At 43.7% G+C, this 17,529-nt stretch overlaps 1 protein-coding gene and 1 long non-coding RNA gene across 7 annotated transcripts in view; one reads left to right on the forward strand and one right to left on the reverse strand.

Moving 5' to 3' along the window:
• Window positions 1-1,874, reverse strand: part of MEIS2 (Meis homeobox 2) — a 209,091-nt gene extending 207,217 nt beyond the window's left edge. For 4 of the 6 annotated variants that reach the window (XM_064374831.1, XM_064374834.1, XM_064374830.1 and 1 more), the window contains exon 1: window positions 14-1,121. In XM_064374831.1, coding sequence (XP_064230901.1) covers window positions 14-25 — 12 coding nt within the window. In that variant the 5' untranslated portion in view covers window positions 26-1,121. Of the gene's footprint in view, window positions 1-13; window positions 1,122-1,455 lie in introns of those variants that run through there. The other 2 variants (XM_064374835.1, XM_064374832.1) reach the window with 2 other exon arrangements.
• The window catches only part of LOC135274239 (uncharacterized), a 36,769-nt gene that overhangs the window by 321 nt on the left and 18,919 nt on the right, over window positions 1-17,529 (forward strand). The window lies entirely within an intron of this gene.

The following is a 17,529-nucleotide window of genomic DNA, read 5'->3' on the forward strand; positions in this document are numbered from 1 at the left end:
GATTTAAACCTACCCTTTGCGCCATCAGTCTGCGCTCCAATAAACTCCTGGATGTGTCGTATATTTAATATCCCAGTCCGGATAAGAAAGTGATCTAGGCTGAAGATTCCTTTTTTTTTTTTTCCAAACCAAAGAGACTTCTCCCAATTCTCCAATATGTTATTTTTTAGGGGGGAAAAAGCCCAGGCAAGACAACGAAGAGTTTTTTTTTTTTCTGTGATATTTCTTCTTTTTCTCTTTTTTCCTCTTCTTCCTCCTCCTCCTGATCTTCCTCCTCCTCCTCCTCCACCTCCTCCTCCTCCCCCCTCCCCTCCTCCTCCTTTTCGGTCCTCCTTTCCCCCTCTTTCTCTTCTCTTCCCCTCAGTTGGAAAAAAAAAAAAAAAAAAGAAAAGAAAAAGAAGAAAAAGAAGAAAAAAATTGTCAAGCCCCCGAACTGAAGGTTACGAGCGGCCCGTCAGCAGCCCACATGTAACCGAACTGTCGTGTTTCATGGCTTTTTGCCACTCCAGCTGTCAATCAAAGCCCGGAATGTCAAGGTAGTGAATGAATGATGGTTGATGATGATGAAGAGGAGGAATCTTTCAGACCCGTTTTTTTTCTTCCAGTAAAACTCCGCGAGGGGTTTCTGCTTCTTGAATTTTTTCCTCCCCCCTCCCCCCTTTTTTAGCTTTGCCCCCGCGGTATCGATAGTATGATCCTCTCTCTTTAAAGTATTGTTCAAAGAAAGCAGGGAGAAAAATCAAGAAAAAAAATATGAATAGTTTGCAAAAATTGGACTTCCTCCCCCCCCTTTCCTGGTAGGTATTTTGTCTCTCCCTCTCTCTCTTTCTCGCTCGCTCGCTCGCTCTCACTCGCGCTCGCTCTCTCGCGCTCGCTCTCTCTCGCTCTCTTTCTCTCTCTGGGAGATGAGTGAGTGTCAGTAGGTGTTGGCAGGTTGGCTGCTGCCTGGCTTATTGAAGAGCCTCAGTTTGGCGGCGCGGGTCGGCGGCGGGAGAACGAAATGACGGAACCCGGAAGTCGTGGTGGCCATAGCCCGTCGTACGGCGGAGACACATCCCGGGAGTGGGGAGCGGGAGCGAGGAGGAGCGCGCCGCGCAGTGCCTCTGATATGCAAAGAGTGCGATCGGACAGCCCCGGCAAGGGGGGCGGGGGAGGCGGGGGGCGGGAGGGGGAGGGGAGGCTCGGGCAGGGCGGACCAGAGCAAATCAGCGAGCCTGCTCCTCCACGGGGATGGGGGGCGGCTGGGGGAGGAAAGGAAGAGTGTGTGTGTGAGTGTGTGTGTGTGCGTGCGCGCGTGAGTGTGTTGTGCGCGCGCGCGCGCGAACAAGGAGAGAGGGAGAAGGGGAGAGAGAGAGGAGAGAAGAGGACAGGGAGAGCGCAGAGAGGAAAACTGCAGAAAACCACAGGGAAAGTACGGTACCGCCTCAGATCTTTTCATTTTTTAAAAAAACTTACTTCTAGTTCATTTTCCCATCACTCCCGGCTCCTGCCTAACTGGGTCGTGTCGGGCACGTTTGGCATGGCGCTCTCGCTTTTGTTCTTTTTAATTCCGCGGCCTCCCTCTCCTCTGCCCGCCGATTACAGCACCCCGAAGGCTTCCTGCTAAGGTCCAAGGGCAGCAAGCTCTGCAGACGGTACCACTGCCGGGCTAAATTTTTTATTAAGTGGCACTTTCTTTTCTGCGCAGATCCAGCAATCTTGTCAATACTCATTTTTTCCAGAACCAGAAGAGACCAGCTTAACTCAGAGCACACTCCCTCCAAGCGGCGCGGACAAGGGGCCACCCCGAGAGTCTTTGGGGGCCGCGGCGGAATGGGGAGGGAGGAAGTGAAGAGCGAGGAATTTGGGTCCGATGTAGCCAAGGGCGTGTGTGTGTGTGTGTGTGTGCGCGCGCGCGCGCGACTAGTGTGCGTCTCCAAAGTGGATCTCACTCAGAGCTGGGAAGCACAGGAGGAAAAGACTGAGAGAGAAAAAGAGGGGGAGAAAGAAGTTGCCGGGCGAGGAGGAGTGGCCGGCGCTCACAGCCCAGCTTTGTTGTGGTCGCCCGAGGCGCAGCGGCGGTGACGCCTGCTAATGGCTGTGTTAATTACACAGGGGCGATTTCGCGGGATCAGGGACGAGGGACCGGCTCCGTAAGAACTTTTCCAAAAAGGAAAAGAGGAGGAAAGGAAGGGAACTACTCCACGCCAAATGGGTGGAAACTAGTTGTGGCCGGTGCCTCGTCCTACTTGGCCGGAGCTGCACCAGGCTTTACCACTGCGCGGCTGGTTTCCCGGCGGCCGCGCGTCACTCACACCGAGCCCTGAGCTGGGGGCGGAGCCACGGTCACCCCGCGCGCGCCGCGCAGCCCCGCAGCCCCGCCGCTTGGCCCCGGTGGCGCGGCCCGGCCGGGACAGGCGCTGGGAGCGCGCTCTCTCCTCAACTTCTCGCTCTCGCTCTCCCAGTCCCTGGCCCAGAGTGGAAAGCGGACTGTTGTTCTCCAACAGTCGCATCCCTCTTCAACTTTGAACCCATCTGGGAAGTAGAGAGTAGAATATCTTCCGCGCGCCGCGTCTATCAGACTTTCCCGCGGAGGGAGGGTGGGGTGGGGGAGGTTGATTAGAGAGAATAAAGTACTCTGTGTGTGTGTGTGTGTGTGTGTGTGTGTGTGTGTGTGTGTGCGCGCGCGCGCGCGTCTGTGTGTGAGAAAGCGAGAGAGAGCGCAGGGAGGAGGGCTGGTGGGAGGGCTTTTTTTTTTGGCCCCCTTTCCATCTTCCCTGCTTCACTGTAAGCTTTCGAGCAACACAAACTAGGCTAAGATTGCAGCCTGCGGAGACTCCAAGCAGAGTCGGAGAAATTTGGCCTCGTTTTAAAAGGGCTGAGGAATGAACTCCGGAGGTCAATAAAGCCCTCCAAAAATGATGAATGATTGAGCACCTGTGATGATGATAGTGATTACCAGAGCAATTAAACAGTTTGATTAAATGAGCCATCATAACAATGATGTCTGCGGGAAATCGGCCCTCACATATAAAGAAAGATAGTGCGAAGGGGCTGGCAGAGGCGCGGATAGCGCGACGCCGGGGAGAGGGGCTGCGGGCCGCGAGGTTTCTGCCCGGTGGCCCAAGCAGGGACGGCCAAGCTCACGGAGCTTCAGGGAGGAGAATGTTACCCAGGTTTTCAGCCACTGTTTTTGCCTGGCTTCAAGCCTGCTAGAGCCGACGGGTAGGAAATCTGAAGGTTTGGGGGAGGGTACTTCCTCCACCTCCTCTCTTTTTTCTAGAAGAACTCCAAGATTAAAAGTATCCTCCTTATTTGTTGCTGAGTTGCTCGTCGACATTTAAGAGAAGGTGAGTAAAAAAGAAAAGGAGATGCAAGAGAAAAGAAAAAGTTGGTCTCCAGAATTTTATTTCAGTCGACAGTTACGCGACTTCAGTTTAGCCGGGACGCGGAGGTTGAGAGGGCGGCGGGGTCGGAAGGGGAAAAAACGACAATCTGCTCTTGCTGCGGAGACTTTGCAAAGCTGTTGAGGTTGGTGGGTCCAAGTTCCCGGTGCAGCGCCGCTGGCTGAGAAGTTTATACTCAGTTTTTCCTCTTCTAATTATTCTTAAAATTTAAGAATTTAAATTTATCGTCGATAATAGGATTATTGTTGTTTCAACTGTCTTGTTCAGTAAGCTCCAGTTACGTTTCTTTTTAAAAGAAACTCCTCAGTGTCCTCGGTAAATCTTTTTTTTTTTTTAGGAGGGGGGGGGGTAAAAATCAACTTCATACCGAACCTCTGCCTTGCAGAGTTTAAACATTCAACATTGCTACCTCTGTTTTTCTACCGCTTCTGTTTTTATAGTGATACTGTAAAGTGAGTTATCATCCCTATAGCTTTAATTTAGAAAAACTTGGTCGCATTTTTAGAAAAATGTTCCGTCCCTGGCAGTGCAACTGAGTAAAACAGTTCAGACAGATTGATGATTTCTATATTTTCTTTTCTTTTCCTTCCTTTTCTTTCTTTCTTTCTTCTTCTTCTTTTTTTTTTTTTTTTGAGACGGATTCTTGCCCTGTCGCCCAGGCTGGAGTGCCAATGGCGCGATCTCGGCTCACTGCAGCTCCCGCCTCCCGGGTTCAAGCGATCCTCCTGCCTCAGCCTCCCTAGTAGCTGGGATTACAGGCGCACGCCACCACGCTGGGCTAATTTTTTATATCTTTAGTAGAGACGGAGATGGTGTTTCACCATGTTGGCCAGACTGGTCTCGAACTCCTGACCTCGTGATCCGCCCGCCTCGGCCTCCCAAAGTACTGGGATTACAGGCGTGAGCTACCGCGCCCAGCCGATTTCTATATTTTCAAACAATTGTAAGCTAATAATGAGTTGATTATCCGGTGATAATCTTGGATTTTACAAAAAAAGAAAAGTTTAAACTCTATTTTCATGTGTTTTCATCTTTCCAGAGATGCAGAAGGCATTTTTAACCTTAATGTCTTTCTTCCTCTCTTTCTCTCTCTCTCTCATATTCTTAACTTCTTTTGCATTTTATTGAATACATTAAAGCAAACAACAGGGACAATATGGTTAGGTGTAGGAGGGAGAGAGAAATATGACATTTTAAGATATTGTCAAAAAATCATATTTAACTTCAACGACTTAGTTAAAAAAGTGTAAGAGTGTTAAAACTGCATTCCTACTGGAGGAAATCCATGTCTTTTTAAAATTTGCCAATTGTCTCAGGGGAGAACCCAGAATTTCTTGCAATGAAAGAGATCTTACTTACCTAGTTGCATGTCATTTATGAAACTGTTAGTTTACAATAGCAATTCTAGTGTAGTGGATTACACACTAGATCAAGTTGGAGTCGACTCAAGGTATCGGTTCTTGGTCAGTCTGAAGAATTAAAAGGACTATCGCCTTTAATCAGCAACTTGCTGGTGTTTTATTAATAGAGCTGAAAAGGCTCATCTAACATTTAAGAATTTCCTGGTTTCCCCCGTCCCCAATTTTCCAGTCCAATAGAAGCGATTCCAAAGGAGTAGGGTGCCCGCACTTTCTGATTTCTAGTCTGGTGGCATTTTGCTAATGCCCTATTGTCAGCTTTGGCACTCCCACCCAGGCTTCCAGGCTCATCTGCTCTCCCACATTTGGGGTGAAAGGAAAGTAGGTGGGGCAGGCCCGGGAGACAGGCACGAAATGGGGGTCGCAGGAGGTGCCACACACCTCCGTCAACAGTCAGCTCCTTCTGCCCAGGCTGGAAATGGTTTTAACAGGCGGTAAAATTTCATCTTGCGGTGTCAAATTGGGGTCATTTTGGGGTTAGAGTTCTCAGTGTCCGAGAGGAGCTGTCCAGCTGCGTGGGGACTCATTAACTGCAAAAGATCTGTTTCAGTAAAAACAATTCAAAGACAATCAGAAGGCTAAAGACCCTCTACAAATCGCATTTTACAAGTGCCCCAGAACAAATATGGATGGTGAAACCTATTTCTTCAGAATCCCAAATCAGCTACTTAGCTCTAGGGTGGGGGTGGGGGTACTGCATAAAAAATAGGTGAAAAGGAGGGGACCGAGAGGGTAGGGAGGAATGGGAGGGGGAATCGGGCCTCTCAAATTTAAGAGTCTGTTTTTAATCACCTCTTTCTTATTGAGGCAACCCCAAGACTTCTAAAAACTGCTACTTTTCTCTTTTTCCTTTTCTTTTTTGAGCCAACATGAAATGCTATCATAGGTAACATTTAAGATTTAAAAGGAATAATTGAATTCCACTATAGTCCCTTAATTTGAAGGGCATTGGCTTTATGGGGAGTGTTTCATTTGAACTGAGCATTTATGAACCAGACTGTAGGTGAATTTGCCCACACTCCTTAAGAAGCTTGTGTAGCTGTTTCTTTTTCTTTTCCTTGAAAGTTATAGATTCTCAGCACAGATAACTTCAAATTCCTCAGAACTGTGAAGTCCGAAGTGTTAATCTGTATATTAAAATCACCAGGTTTAAATCCTTTTTATCTTCTTACAACAGAACAATTGACACCTTGCTAGAGAAGCAAATAAATTCTACCTTAATCTTATTTGTAACTTTATTTAATGTTTTGATTTAGAATTTTTTGGATGAAGCAGATCTTTAAAAACTCTGTAAGATTAATTTTTATTCCTGGAGGGAAGTTTTATTTACTGGCTTTGGAAAAAAAGATGTGAATTATTACTTTGATTTTCAAAAATTCCTTCAGGTCAAAGGAAAGTGCAGTTTTAAAATTAGAAGCTAGATATGTGAAACAGTTTACTCAGGGATTTTAGGTTAAAAGCAGGTCAATACTTAAAAGTAAAGTATCATTTGAAAGAAGTTTTCTGCCTTGCATTACTAAACTGAGCAAGTAAAAGTGATCAAAAATATGTTATTCTCTCTCCATCTCTCTCTCTCTGGACTCCACCTCTGTCACTAGGTCTTCTCTTTCCATCCCCAGCACTTTTCTTTGGGTTCGGAATGACACAGTGAATTTTTGTAGTCTAGTTCTTTTCTTCAAGCTTCTTAGAGTATATCTAAATTGTTATTCAAGGAGTTTGATTTCAGCCCTGCAGAAACAGCCCTGAGCCCAGCATCGCTGGGACAAAGGCAGAAGGGGCTATCGTCTGCTCAAGACCTGCTGACTGACAGTTGGAATTTTTGATATATATTTTATTTGGCGTTTCCAATAACGTGTTTGTCTCTCCTTCTCCACCCCTTGCAGCCTTCTATTACTTTTAAAACATCCTTTCTCCATAAACATCGGCTTATCCTTGTGAGCTGCTCTTGACCTTCCCAGCAATGTAACCAGCAGCTCTGAAAGTTGGCCTAGAAATAATTGCACGGCTTCCTTACCTGTTAACTTTACTCGCTCTTCCTAGCTGGGATGAACAGAGGGAAGGAGACTTTTTTGTTTGCTTTTATTGTTGGTGGTAGTGGTGGTGGTGGCTTTTGGTCCTTTGGTCCTTTTCCCACTTCAGGTTTCTACCGTAAATTTTTCTCCACCTCCTCCCATTTATAACGTTTAAGCACCCCACAATTTATTTTTCAATTAAAATGGAGTAAAATTATTGGACATTTTTTCCTTTTGCCCCCTTTTCTTCTTATTTCTCCCAATTTTAGCTGCTTCACCATCTCGCAGAAAGGATTTCAATAAATAGCCCTCTAGCGCTATCTGGCGGGACTCCAAACACGACGTGCGCTCGCTCTCGCTGTTTGTTCCTCCTTCCCTCGCTCTCTTCCTTCCTCTCTTTCTTCCTCTCTCCTTCTTTTTCTTTCATCTCTTCCGCTATCTCGATTGTTTTTCTCTCTTTTCTGTCCTCCCGCGGCCTCTTGTCTAGTTCCTACCCCAACTCGCAGCTCAGGCGGCTTGGAAAGACCCGGCCAGAGACTAGTAACCCTCACAACTGCGGGATGCTCTGGCCACGGAGCTGTCTCTTCTGATCCCTCTTCCCCTTACCCAACGTGGGTCGCACACATCCTTTGCCTTCGATTAGCATCTTAAAGTTGCATAGCGTGTTGCTTAAGTCCCAGCGCCTCAGCTGGCGCTGGTCTGGAGGGGCTTAAAACCACATTTGTGAAGTTTGGAGGAAAGAAATCAGACACTGGAATTCAGGGCTAGTGGAGCCCAGCTAAGTTTTAGGTCAGAAGGCCGAGTCTCAGTGCGAGTTTGAGGAAGGGTCGGGGCTTCACAGGGGTGGGAACAGCACGGCGCGGCGCCTAGCTTGCGAGAGGGAGTCGGAGTGGGGGTGCGAGGGGTCCTCCACCGCCTCCGCCCAATCCGTACCTCACAATGGACTGCTCGATTTTGTATCGTAGGCCTGTCCAGGATTGTTTTTTCCTTCAATTAATAAGCTTTATCTTATTTCCCCCTCCCCCCGCCACCACCAAATTTGGAGAGGAGTGGGTAAGAACTGGAAAACTCACAGGGCAAAGAGAGAAAACCAACAGTAAGACTGCGGGAAGTGGCAAGCGTGGGGGAAGCAATACTCAACTGTCTCCTCCCTCCGTTCCTGCAATTTGCAGGTCATTGTCTTTCTTATTTGTGGCTCTTTTTTCCTTTTTATTTTTTTTCAGTAGCCTGTAAACAGTCAACGTTGTGTAGGGAGGTCAGAGGGGATGGGGCTGTGGGAGAGATTCGATTCAGACTAGATGCTTTAGATTTAGACCCGGCTGTATCCATACTTTCTCAAAATTCTCCTGTGCTCGGCCTCTCCCTCTCCTTTCCTCCTCCTCCTCCTCCTCCTCCTCCTCCTCCTCCTCCCCCTCCTCCTCCTCCCTCCCTCTCTCTCTGTCTCACACACACACACACACACACAGCCCGAGAGAAAATTACAATCTTTGAGCAAATCTCTTCCATCTAGTCCTTGAAACAGAGGAAAGGACATAGAAACTGAAGGGGGAGTTATGATTGAATTTTCTAAAATTCAGTTTTGACTTTGCAAAGTAAAAGTGAGGACCGTATTCCCAATATAGACCCAGAAGGTGGCTATTTCAGGTGAGGGGAACTCAGCCTGTGATGTCTATGATCAACCAGACAAAGACCCCTTCCTAAATCTGAAGTTCCACCCCGGACCCGTGGCAAAAATGGAATACAAGGGAGGGGAAGGATGGCACAATAGTGGGTTCTGTTTTCCAAGAATTGCCCTCCACCTCCATTGCGGAAGGAAAAAAGCACAGTTCAGGTGTAATTAATTGGAGACTGTTATTAGGTCATCATTAGCCAAGGTACAAATAATTGCAGCACATTTTTACTTAAAATTGACCAGCCCTAGAGTGATAGATCGATTTGGAGTATAAAAATGATGTATCAAAACATCAATGTCGATTATTTGAAATATTGTAGTCGAATTTTTTTTATTGCTTCATCGGTTAAGTGTCTGAAAGTGCAGTGTTCAAACATATATTTATGTTGTCAATACTGTCAGAACTGTCAGTTTTACTATACCGGATTTGTACTATATTTCAAATATGCTCATTTACATAAAATGCCCACCCTAGGATTCCCCCCCTACCCCCACCCCATCTCTGGAAAATCCGTGTCAGTTTCTTCAAAGGATTCGGCAATCTTTGCCTAAGCTAAAGTGTGCACTGCCTCTTTTACTCGATTTTCCACATCGGATTACATGTCTTTTTCACCATCTCTAACTTTCAAAGAGATCCTTCTTCCTTTCTCTCCAACTCTGCCTACTCTAACCTCTTCTCCAAAATAGTATTGAAGCACTTGGAAAGCTTTGAATTTAAATATCCACATCCCAGCTCCAAATATACCATTGGAGTAAAAAAAAAAAACGGAAAAACCGGACTTGAGTATACCTGGCCGCACTCGGGTAAACCAGGCTTCGCCAGGCAGACATTCTCATACGGTCAGGGTCCATCATCAAATTACCTGGCAGATTGAAATCTTCCAGGAAAAATGAATTTGGAAATAGAAATACCTTTTCTTTCTTTTGACTTAAAAGCCTCGATGGTAGAAAAATAATACTTACAAATGATCGGCACGTTTTAACTTTAAAAGCTTTTGAACTCAAGCGAAAGACACCAGTTGGAAGCAGAATTGACAGTTTTAATTCTACCCATTTTCACCTGGCACATCAGATCAGAGGCAATCATTTATTTTGTGGGGTGTGGAGGGGAAAGGCGGATAGAATGCTAGAATCCACTGAAGTCTCTGTCCTACAAATCTCAGAGAAATTAGACTTACGGAAACACAAACATTCCATGGCTCCATACTCTCAGTTCAGATGAGTCGAAACATATAAATCCACATTCTTCGCAATTTTATGTTATTATTTATTTTTTCAGGGTTTAATTGGGAAGATAGCCAAGTCTGATAGGAAAGACAAGGCCACTCCTGGACTAGCTGTGAGGATGTGTTTTAATTTCCATAACACTGAAGCAGTTTCTGTAAACCTTTTGATGTATTTAAATAAGTCTATTTGGACATTTAAAGAAGCTACACATATAAACATAGCTTGGCTTTTTGCCGTCAATCCCAGCATTAAAAAACATTCATAATCTAACTGAGCAGCTTTTTCATATCCATCCTACTCTCAAATAAATAAATAGAAGTGCAAACCAAAAGAAAGTTTCCAGCGTGCATCTGTACGTCTTCGTGTGTGAGTTTATAAACAACTTCCAGTCCGTACTGGGGTATTACCTCCCTCCTGCCACACACCCCAAGGCAGAGGCATGGAGGGATTGCCCCCAGAGAGCTGTGTTTACTTAGGTTTTTTTTTTTTCCCCGCCGCCATGTATGACAAGTGTTACTTCAAGAAATTCATCAGCCTTCTACAGATACTTCCAGTTTTGCTGTAATGATCTGCAGAAGAGAACTGCCATCACTTTCTCACATCCCAAGGTGTTGCAGGAACTCAGAGAGAGGGGAGAGTGGCTGAAACGCTTAATTACCGGAGGCGAAGGAGGGGCGCGTGGCGGGGTACTGAATTAGAGGAGAGTGAAGAAGGAAGGTCCTTTACTAGGCTTGTACCTGGAGAAAGCTTTGAGTCGCTTCTCTGCGAATATTTGGAAAAGGTATTTTTTTTTTAATGCCTTTAAGGCAAAGTGATACCCTTGTGTAATAATTAGCTCAGACAATAAAAATAATTGGAAAATCAGTTGGAATTTCTGAGTTTTTAATTACGTTTAATTTTGTACTAAGCCGTAAAATTACGAATGCCCCTCAATTAAACACTCTCCTCTTGTAAAGCGTTTAACAACAATTATTCCTTAATCAGTCTGAATGTGAGTCACAAATGGTGCTTTCCCACATCAGAGGGACGTCCTTCCACGTTACCTTTCAGTCATAAGTAAGAGGATTAATTCCTATAATTAAAGGGATAAATATGTGCATAAATATATCTCTCACCCTCTCCTTAAAACAAAACACTTTCACACTGTGTGATACGTGGCCGGCTATGGTAGGATAAGTGTTTTTAATTGTCTGTCTCTGCCTGATATCCCTATGCTGACGGGTGACTGGAACGGAGGAGACGCCACGAGAAGCGCAGGGCCCCAGAGGGACACAGGCGCAGACACAGGCACAGAGACACACACACGGGTCAGACGAGGCGCAGAGCTCGGGCCCGGGACTCCACCAATTCCAGTGCGATCCTCCGGGGACAATAACCCACCTCCCATCTTGCCCCTGCCCTGCGCAGCAAGAGAGTTGTCTCCCTGTCGGTCAGCTTGTCCAGAAGAGCGGGGTCCCTGCCCTAAGCCCCAGCTCCAGGTTGACTCTTCAGGCTACAAATAAAAATTGAGCGTGACCTTTTAAAACTCCTGTGTGAATATCTCATTTACCTAATGACTTTATGTCACCTAGGAAGAAGGTCAATTTCCTCTTAACCTTTTCCCCGCTGCTGCAGTAAGCATTCTTCCCTAATCAATGGTGGCTGGAATAATCAATTCCCATTTTATGATCGTTGACAAACTCAATCTCAGGGCGGGGTGTGAGAGCGGGTGGTGGTGGGGGGGCAGGCTCGGGCCGGGACAGAGGTCTCTCAGCGAACGCCCAGCTCCGCCCGGCGCCAAGGGAAGCCGCTCTCTCTTCCGTCGAGTTCTGAGACCTTGGCAAACTTCCCTCCCCCAACCGCCGGCGTGACTTCTGAGTTGTCACTAATCCGAACCTGATATTCACCAGAGCTCCTTCGGTCACCGACAACGCTCCCCGCTGCTGCCGCGGCCTCCCGCCCGCCCTCCTCCGCGTGTTTTCATTTCAAAGTCTGCGGGCAGGGATTGCCCCGACCCAGTGTGTCCCTGTGCGCGCGCGCGAAGGCGCGCGTGTGTGCGTGGTTTCATTTAAATTTTAAAAATCATTTTTGCCTTCTTCAGCGAGGATCTCAGCACTTTCTACGTGTCTCAGGCTGACTAACTTTGCATAAACAAAGCAACAACAGAAGCTCATAGTGGGTGAAATCCTGCGGGGAAATGAAGACAACCTGGTGGAGTTCGATCTCTCTCTCTCTCTCTCTCTCTTCCCCCCCTCACAAACACACACCTTTTTCCCTCTTCTCTTACCTTTCTCCTCCACTCCCCCCTCCACCCGAAATTCAGCTATCCTAAACCATAGATTTATCAGATACCACTTCCTCCCCTTTTTAAGTTCTTCAGTCCTGCCCCAGTCTGGGGAAATTATTGGGCAAATTACTAGATCAGAGCTATTTTGAAACCTAATTTGGGGTATATTCACTGTTCCTTATCTTTTCAGGGTCTAAATATGAGCCACTCTCTGGTTCTAATCTCTCATAAAGTAGAAATTGACTTTTACACATGCAGGGCCTATCTGAAGTGGGGGAGGTTGCCTCAACACTGGTTTATCACGAGTCACTGAAAACTTTTCCTCCTTATGCCACCCTAATCCCGTTTTCACTCACTACCAAGATACTGAAGCCGATGATGATTAAATCAATCTCAAAAGTCTTGCTTAGCTAGGGTTCAATGGCAGGAAAATCATCTTCCTCGAAAAAAGATGTTCTGTAGCCCAGGTTTTTGAAGATTTCCTATGAAGAGTCCAATGTCTCAATACTGTATTGCCCAGTTAGTTAAAAGGGAACTCCAAACCGAACTTTCTCTCCTGAGAGTGTTCTCTCAGGCCTGCCTTGCCTATGGGATAATCTTTGAAAAGGTAATCAAACTGTTCCTTTTCTTCACTCACAGATCCTCATTACTTATAGGCAGACATTCTGCTAAAATTGGGAAGTTTTCCAAACAATCAAAACAAACATATAACTCTTCCACTTTTTATCCTTCACTCTGGTGTAAAAAGCAAACAAACAAAAAGGGCCTTTGAGTTCGAGGTGAGGCCTATCTGGGCCACAGTACTCACTGTTCACCCATGAAAGCCTCCTACATCCTGTTAGTAACGAAGATGACAAACCATGGAACTACTCCAGCGTGCCTGAAACTTTCAGGTTCCATTCTTGCATTGAGCCTGAAAGTGCTGGAGTGTGACAGGCAGTGAGAACATGCCAGGTTCAGGACCTGACCTGGGACAGGAGCAGAGTTCTCAGTATTGTCATTTTCCTCTTGCTTCATACCAGGAAGTACTTTTGCAATTCACACTGAGTTAGATTGGAGATTTTAATGGGTGTCAAAGGTTGGTCCAGCCCTGAATCACAGTTTATAACACCCTGACTTTTAGAAGATTTGGTTCATATTCCCAATAACTGAGTTACAGACCATCTAAGACTACAACCTGTTTGTAGGCCAAAAAGTGCTTGTACAGAAGACTTTCCCATTACTAGGAGTCCTGAGTGGGATTTTTTATCTCTGTTTGACAGAGGAGCAGACAGATTGGGGATAGGCCCCTTGACCTCAGATAATTACTTCAGTAGTCCCTCTTCAGTGAATTTAATTTTCACACAAAGAGTAATTAACAACCTTTGACTACTCTATGAAAATTTCCTTTCCTTTTCTTATCTTAAGGACCCTCATAGGGATACTGAAGAATATGTTTAATAGTAGTTTTTAGTTTCACTGCATTTAAACATTTTGCATTCTGTTTACTTCTTCCATAGTCTACTGGAACACATTTAACAGTCTTGGACTGTGTTCTAACTCCAGCACGTGAAATTGGAAAATCCAGTCATCAATTTACTGCCCTCCCTGCTTCCCACCCTGACCCCAAGCAGAGCTATTCACTAGACAACTCTTTGTCAATGGAAAATTCCTTAAGTTCCTTAATGAAGAGAGCATGTCAGAAGAAAGAAAAAATTTTAATAGTAAAAAATGCTATCCTCTCCTTTTGACTGCCTAACAACTTTGTCTCTACGAGTGTCTCATTCAGAGTTATAAATCAAAATTACATGTCAGGATACAAGCCACAGTATTGGAACAGGAAGAATGAGCACACAGACCACTAGCTTTTCAAACGCTACTGAGGTCTCTGCAAGGCTCATGTCCTAAATGGAGAGACATCTTATTCAAACATCTCTAAGGGAGAGGGTTGAATCAGATCACTTCTGAGGCTGTTTTTAACCCTAGAAGGACAAAAAGGGACTCCAAGGGCTGAAAAGCCATCAGGAGCTCAGGCTCTGGAGTCTGACATGAAGGGGCTGAAGACTAGGTCTGGCCTGTGCTGACTGTGAACTCTTAGTAGTCACCTGACCCCTCTAAACCCCAGTAACCTCATGCATAAAATCAGCATAACAAGAGTTGTTATTACTGGACACCTTTGTCAGCCTCTTCAGGTCTATCCTTTACTTCCCCCCTCCTGGTTTGTGCCCTTGAAGGCTGGTATGGATGGTTTTAAAATGGTCCTTGTTTCCTCTTGGGTTTGCCTACAGTGGGTAGAGTGAGGTCAGGGTGCTGATTCCCAGGGTCCCTGAGGGCAGGCTGCATTCCAGCCACAGCTCAAGCAGTCATCTTCCCCCCAGAGTTTGGTTTCTGGATTTAGGTAACCATGTCCTTCTGCAGTACTAGCCTTGGGGCACTGTACTGTCTCTTGTGGTTTCCTGACACCCTGCTCACACCTTTTTAATAAAGTTCCTTTATTAAGCTCTCCTCAAATTACCCAATTTGATGTGTACCATCTGTTTCCTGCTGGACCTTGACTGATACACTTTAAAAACGTGTTTGGAGGATTAAAATTAAATGAGATAATGCATGTAAAGCACATAGTGCAGTTCTTTGCATATAGTAAAAGCTTAATAAATAGGGCTTTTAGTTATTTTTACAATTATCATCTGGTGCAGCCCCTTCGTTTTATATAGGAGGAAATGGAAACTCAGAGCTGTTAAGGGAAGCATTCAAAGTCTAATTAACTCTAGGTAGTAACAATCCTGGGACCAAATCCCTGAACTGCTTGCCTGAAGTTCACTGTTCCTCCCTCTGCATCTTGTTGAGCAAAACAGATGGGAAAGGAGGGAACTCTTATTTTCATAGATGTTGGAGACAGGGTTAGATGAGCTAGAGGGAGAGGTGCAGGAAGAAATAAGCGTCTTTCCAGGTATTGCTGGGTTTGTCCTTGCTAAATTACTGCTGAAATAAAGAATGCTATTGCAATTTAGAATCCAGTGATTTCACTAACAAAAAAAACGGTATGTAACAGGGGGCCAGTGTATGCTTGACAGCTTAAAAACAAATTTCTAAACATGATTGGAAGTTTTGCCAGGAGGCATAATAATGTTTTAAGACTATATAGGGTACACCAAAATTAATTTTTAAATAAAGGCTGATTTTTGGATTAGCAGTGTAGATTGAACATGAATTTTATAATTCTTTAAAATATAGTACTCTGCTGTGAATTCGTATAGAACTAGAACACTGAATCCTGAGTCACAGATGTTCTATAATGTAATAGCATTAACAACTGGATAGAAAATATTCAATCACTAATTCCTACATTCATTAAGTCGTTCAAATAGATATTCATTGAGCTTGCAATATTTTCTAGGTGCTCTTATGGGTGCTAATATATAAAGATTAGTTAAATATATTCTCAGTTTCAATGGGTTTTTAGAGGAAAACAGAGGTAGGTGTATATAAAGATTTTGGCATGAGCAAAGGTAGAAATATACCTAGGCTACCATGGGAGCCTTAAAGAGATTGAGTTGGGTTAGGGGCATTGAAAGCAGAAGAGGCTTTCTTGGGTCAGAACTAAGTCTTAGCAAGAGACACATGTTTCAATTCAATTACATTTTAGCCTCCTATAGTCTTCCAAATTATCAATGATACTAATGAATTAAAATTTAGCTTTTACTAATATATACATTAGTAATGAAACCAAAAAAAGCACATACAATATTGCATTACTTTTTACTGTAGGAGGTTGGCTGAAGTCTATGTGGAAACAGAAACATTTAAATAAATTTTCCCTTGGTGACTAGAGTGTATGATAAGAAAAGTGGAATAAACTTTAAAGGTGGTATTATACATAGAGTCGCATGAAAAATGGCATCTTCAAAGATTTTATTAACGAACTTTACCAATTATGTCTTATTTATATAATGAGTTGGACCAGGCTTATTTGAGATATACACATACGGTTTGAAAAGTAAATTGGAACATATTTGTGGAGAAGAAACATAAAGTTGGGCCACTTGTTTAGGACCTAGGATGCATTCATATACAATTAAACATACTAATAAATAGAACACAATTTAAACAGGTTATTTGTCTCTACACCGTCTTTACAAAATTGGTTGTTTCTGTCTCAGTGTTAATTGATGCCTAAGTATAATTTACTTTACCATGGTAATGCTGCTAAGTATTTGTGAATCTTTGTTGAAGTTCAAACTACAATATTGTATTATCCTGGCTAATTCTCATTCAGGTTGCTCTTGTCCACTTATCCTGATCATCCCCACTTGGTTCACTGTTTTCTTGTCCACTTCACATCTCAAAATCATTCCCACTCACATTGTGTGTGTGTGTGCGCGCGTGTGTGTGCATGCGCGTGTGTGCGTTCGCGTGCATATATGTTCATTTTAGCCACCCACATCTATGGCTAAAATGTGGAACTGAAAATTAGTTTTAAACATCTTAAATGTAGAGATTCAGTTTTTTGAAACCCACTATATTACCCTTTATTAAATACAAATGATTCTGTCTTCATTGTGGTCCTTACTGTGTTTTCTGGTTTCCGGATTATTTTCTGCCAATTCATTAGTCATATTCTGATTTTCTGGATCTTCAACCCAGTTTGATAAATGTATTAAATTGTAAACTAATACAATGAATAAATGTATCTTTTAATTTTTCCTGTTTTAAAGTAGTATATATTTACTAAAGACAATGTAGCAATGCAGGAAATATAAAAAGGAAAAAAATGACCAATAGGCAAAGTATCCAAACACAATTGCTGCCAAAATCTTAGTGTATTTTGTGTATTTTTTCAATGCATAATTTCTCATATGTAGTTGTAATTGTACTTTGCATGAAATTTGCATCCTACTTAAGTATTCAAATTCCTTATGACTCTAAATAGATGTCACCAATTAAGTAAAATAGTTTACATTTTCATTCCACTCTTACTAGGTACTAAGTTTGTTGATACATATTTTTCATTTTTATGTGTGATTCTGTAATGAGCATCTTTGGGTATGAAAGTTTGTCAGAACTTAGGATGATTTTCTTAGAATGGATCCCTGAAAATAGACCAGAGGATATGAACATATTTAAGTGTGCATCCCAAGACCTCTCTTATTTTTGAACTTTTTGTCTCGACAAAAGTTCCTTCATTTTCATTTTTTGGCTTTTCCCCCCTATAATCCTGAATTTTTTGTTAATAGTTTTGCTATGTGTGCATTCCTGAACTACATGTATTGAATATACATTATAGGTAATAAAATGATACTGTACCTATTATTAATACATTAACCTCTCTATATACATACACATAGACATGACAATATCCATATTAATGCCCAGTCATTTTTGGTTTCTCTGGCTTAATAGTCCATTTTTGAGGGAAGAAGTCCTGAGTGTGTGCGGTTCACATCTATGCTCTAAATTCAGTTGTCTTCCTGAAACTATCCATTTTCTGTGAAGACCAAATTTAATCAGGGAAACATTGCATATACTCGTATGTTCCTTCCTTTTCATTTTTTGGCTTTTCCTCCCTAGG

The sequence above is a fragment of the Aotus nancymaae genome, unplaced genomic scaffold (genome assembly GCF_030222135.1).
Source record: "Aotus nancymaae isolate 86718 unplaced genomic scaffold, 86718_ANA_hifiasm-v0.15.2.pri h1tg000011l, whole genome shotgun sequence".
NCBI lineage: Eukaryota > Metazoa > Chordata > Mammalia > Primates > Aotidae > Aotus > Aotus nancymaae.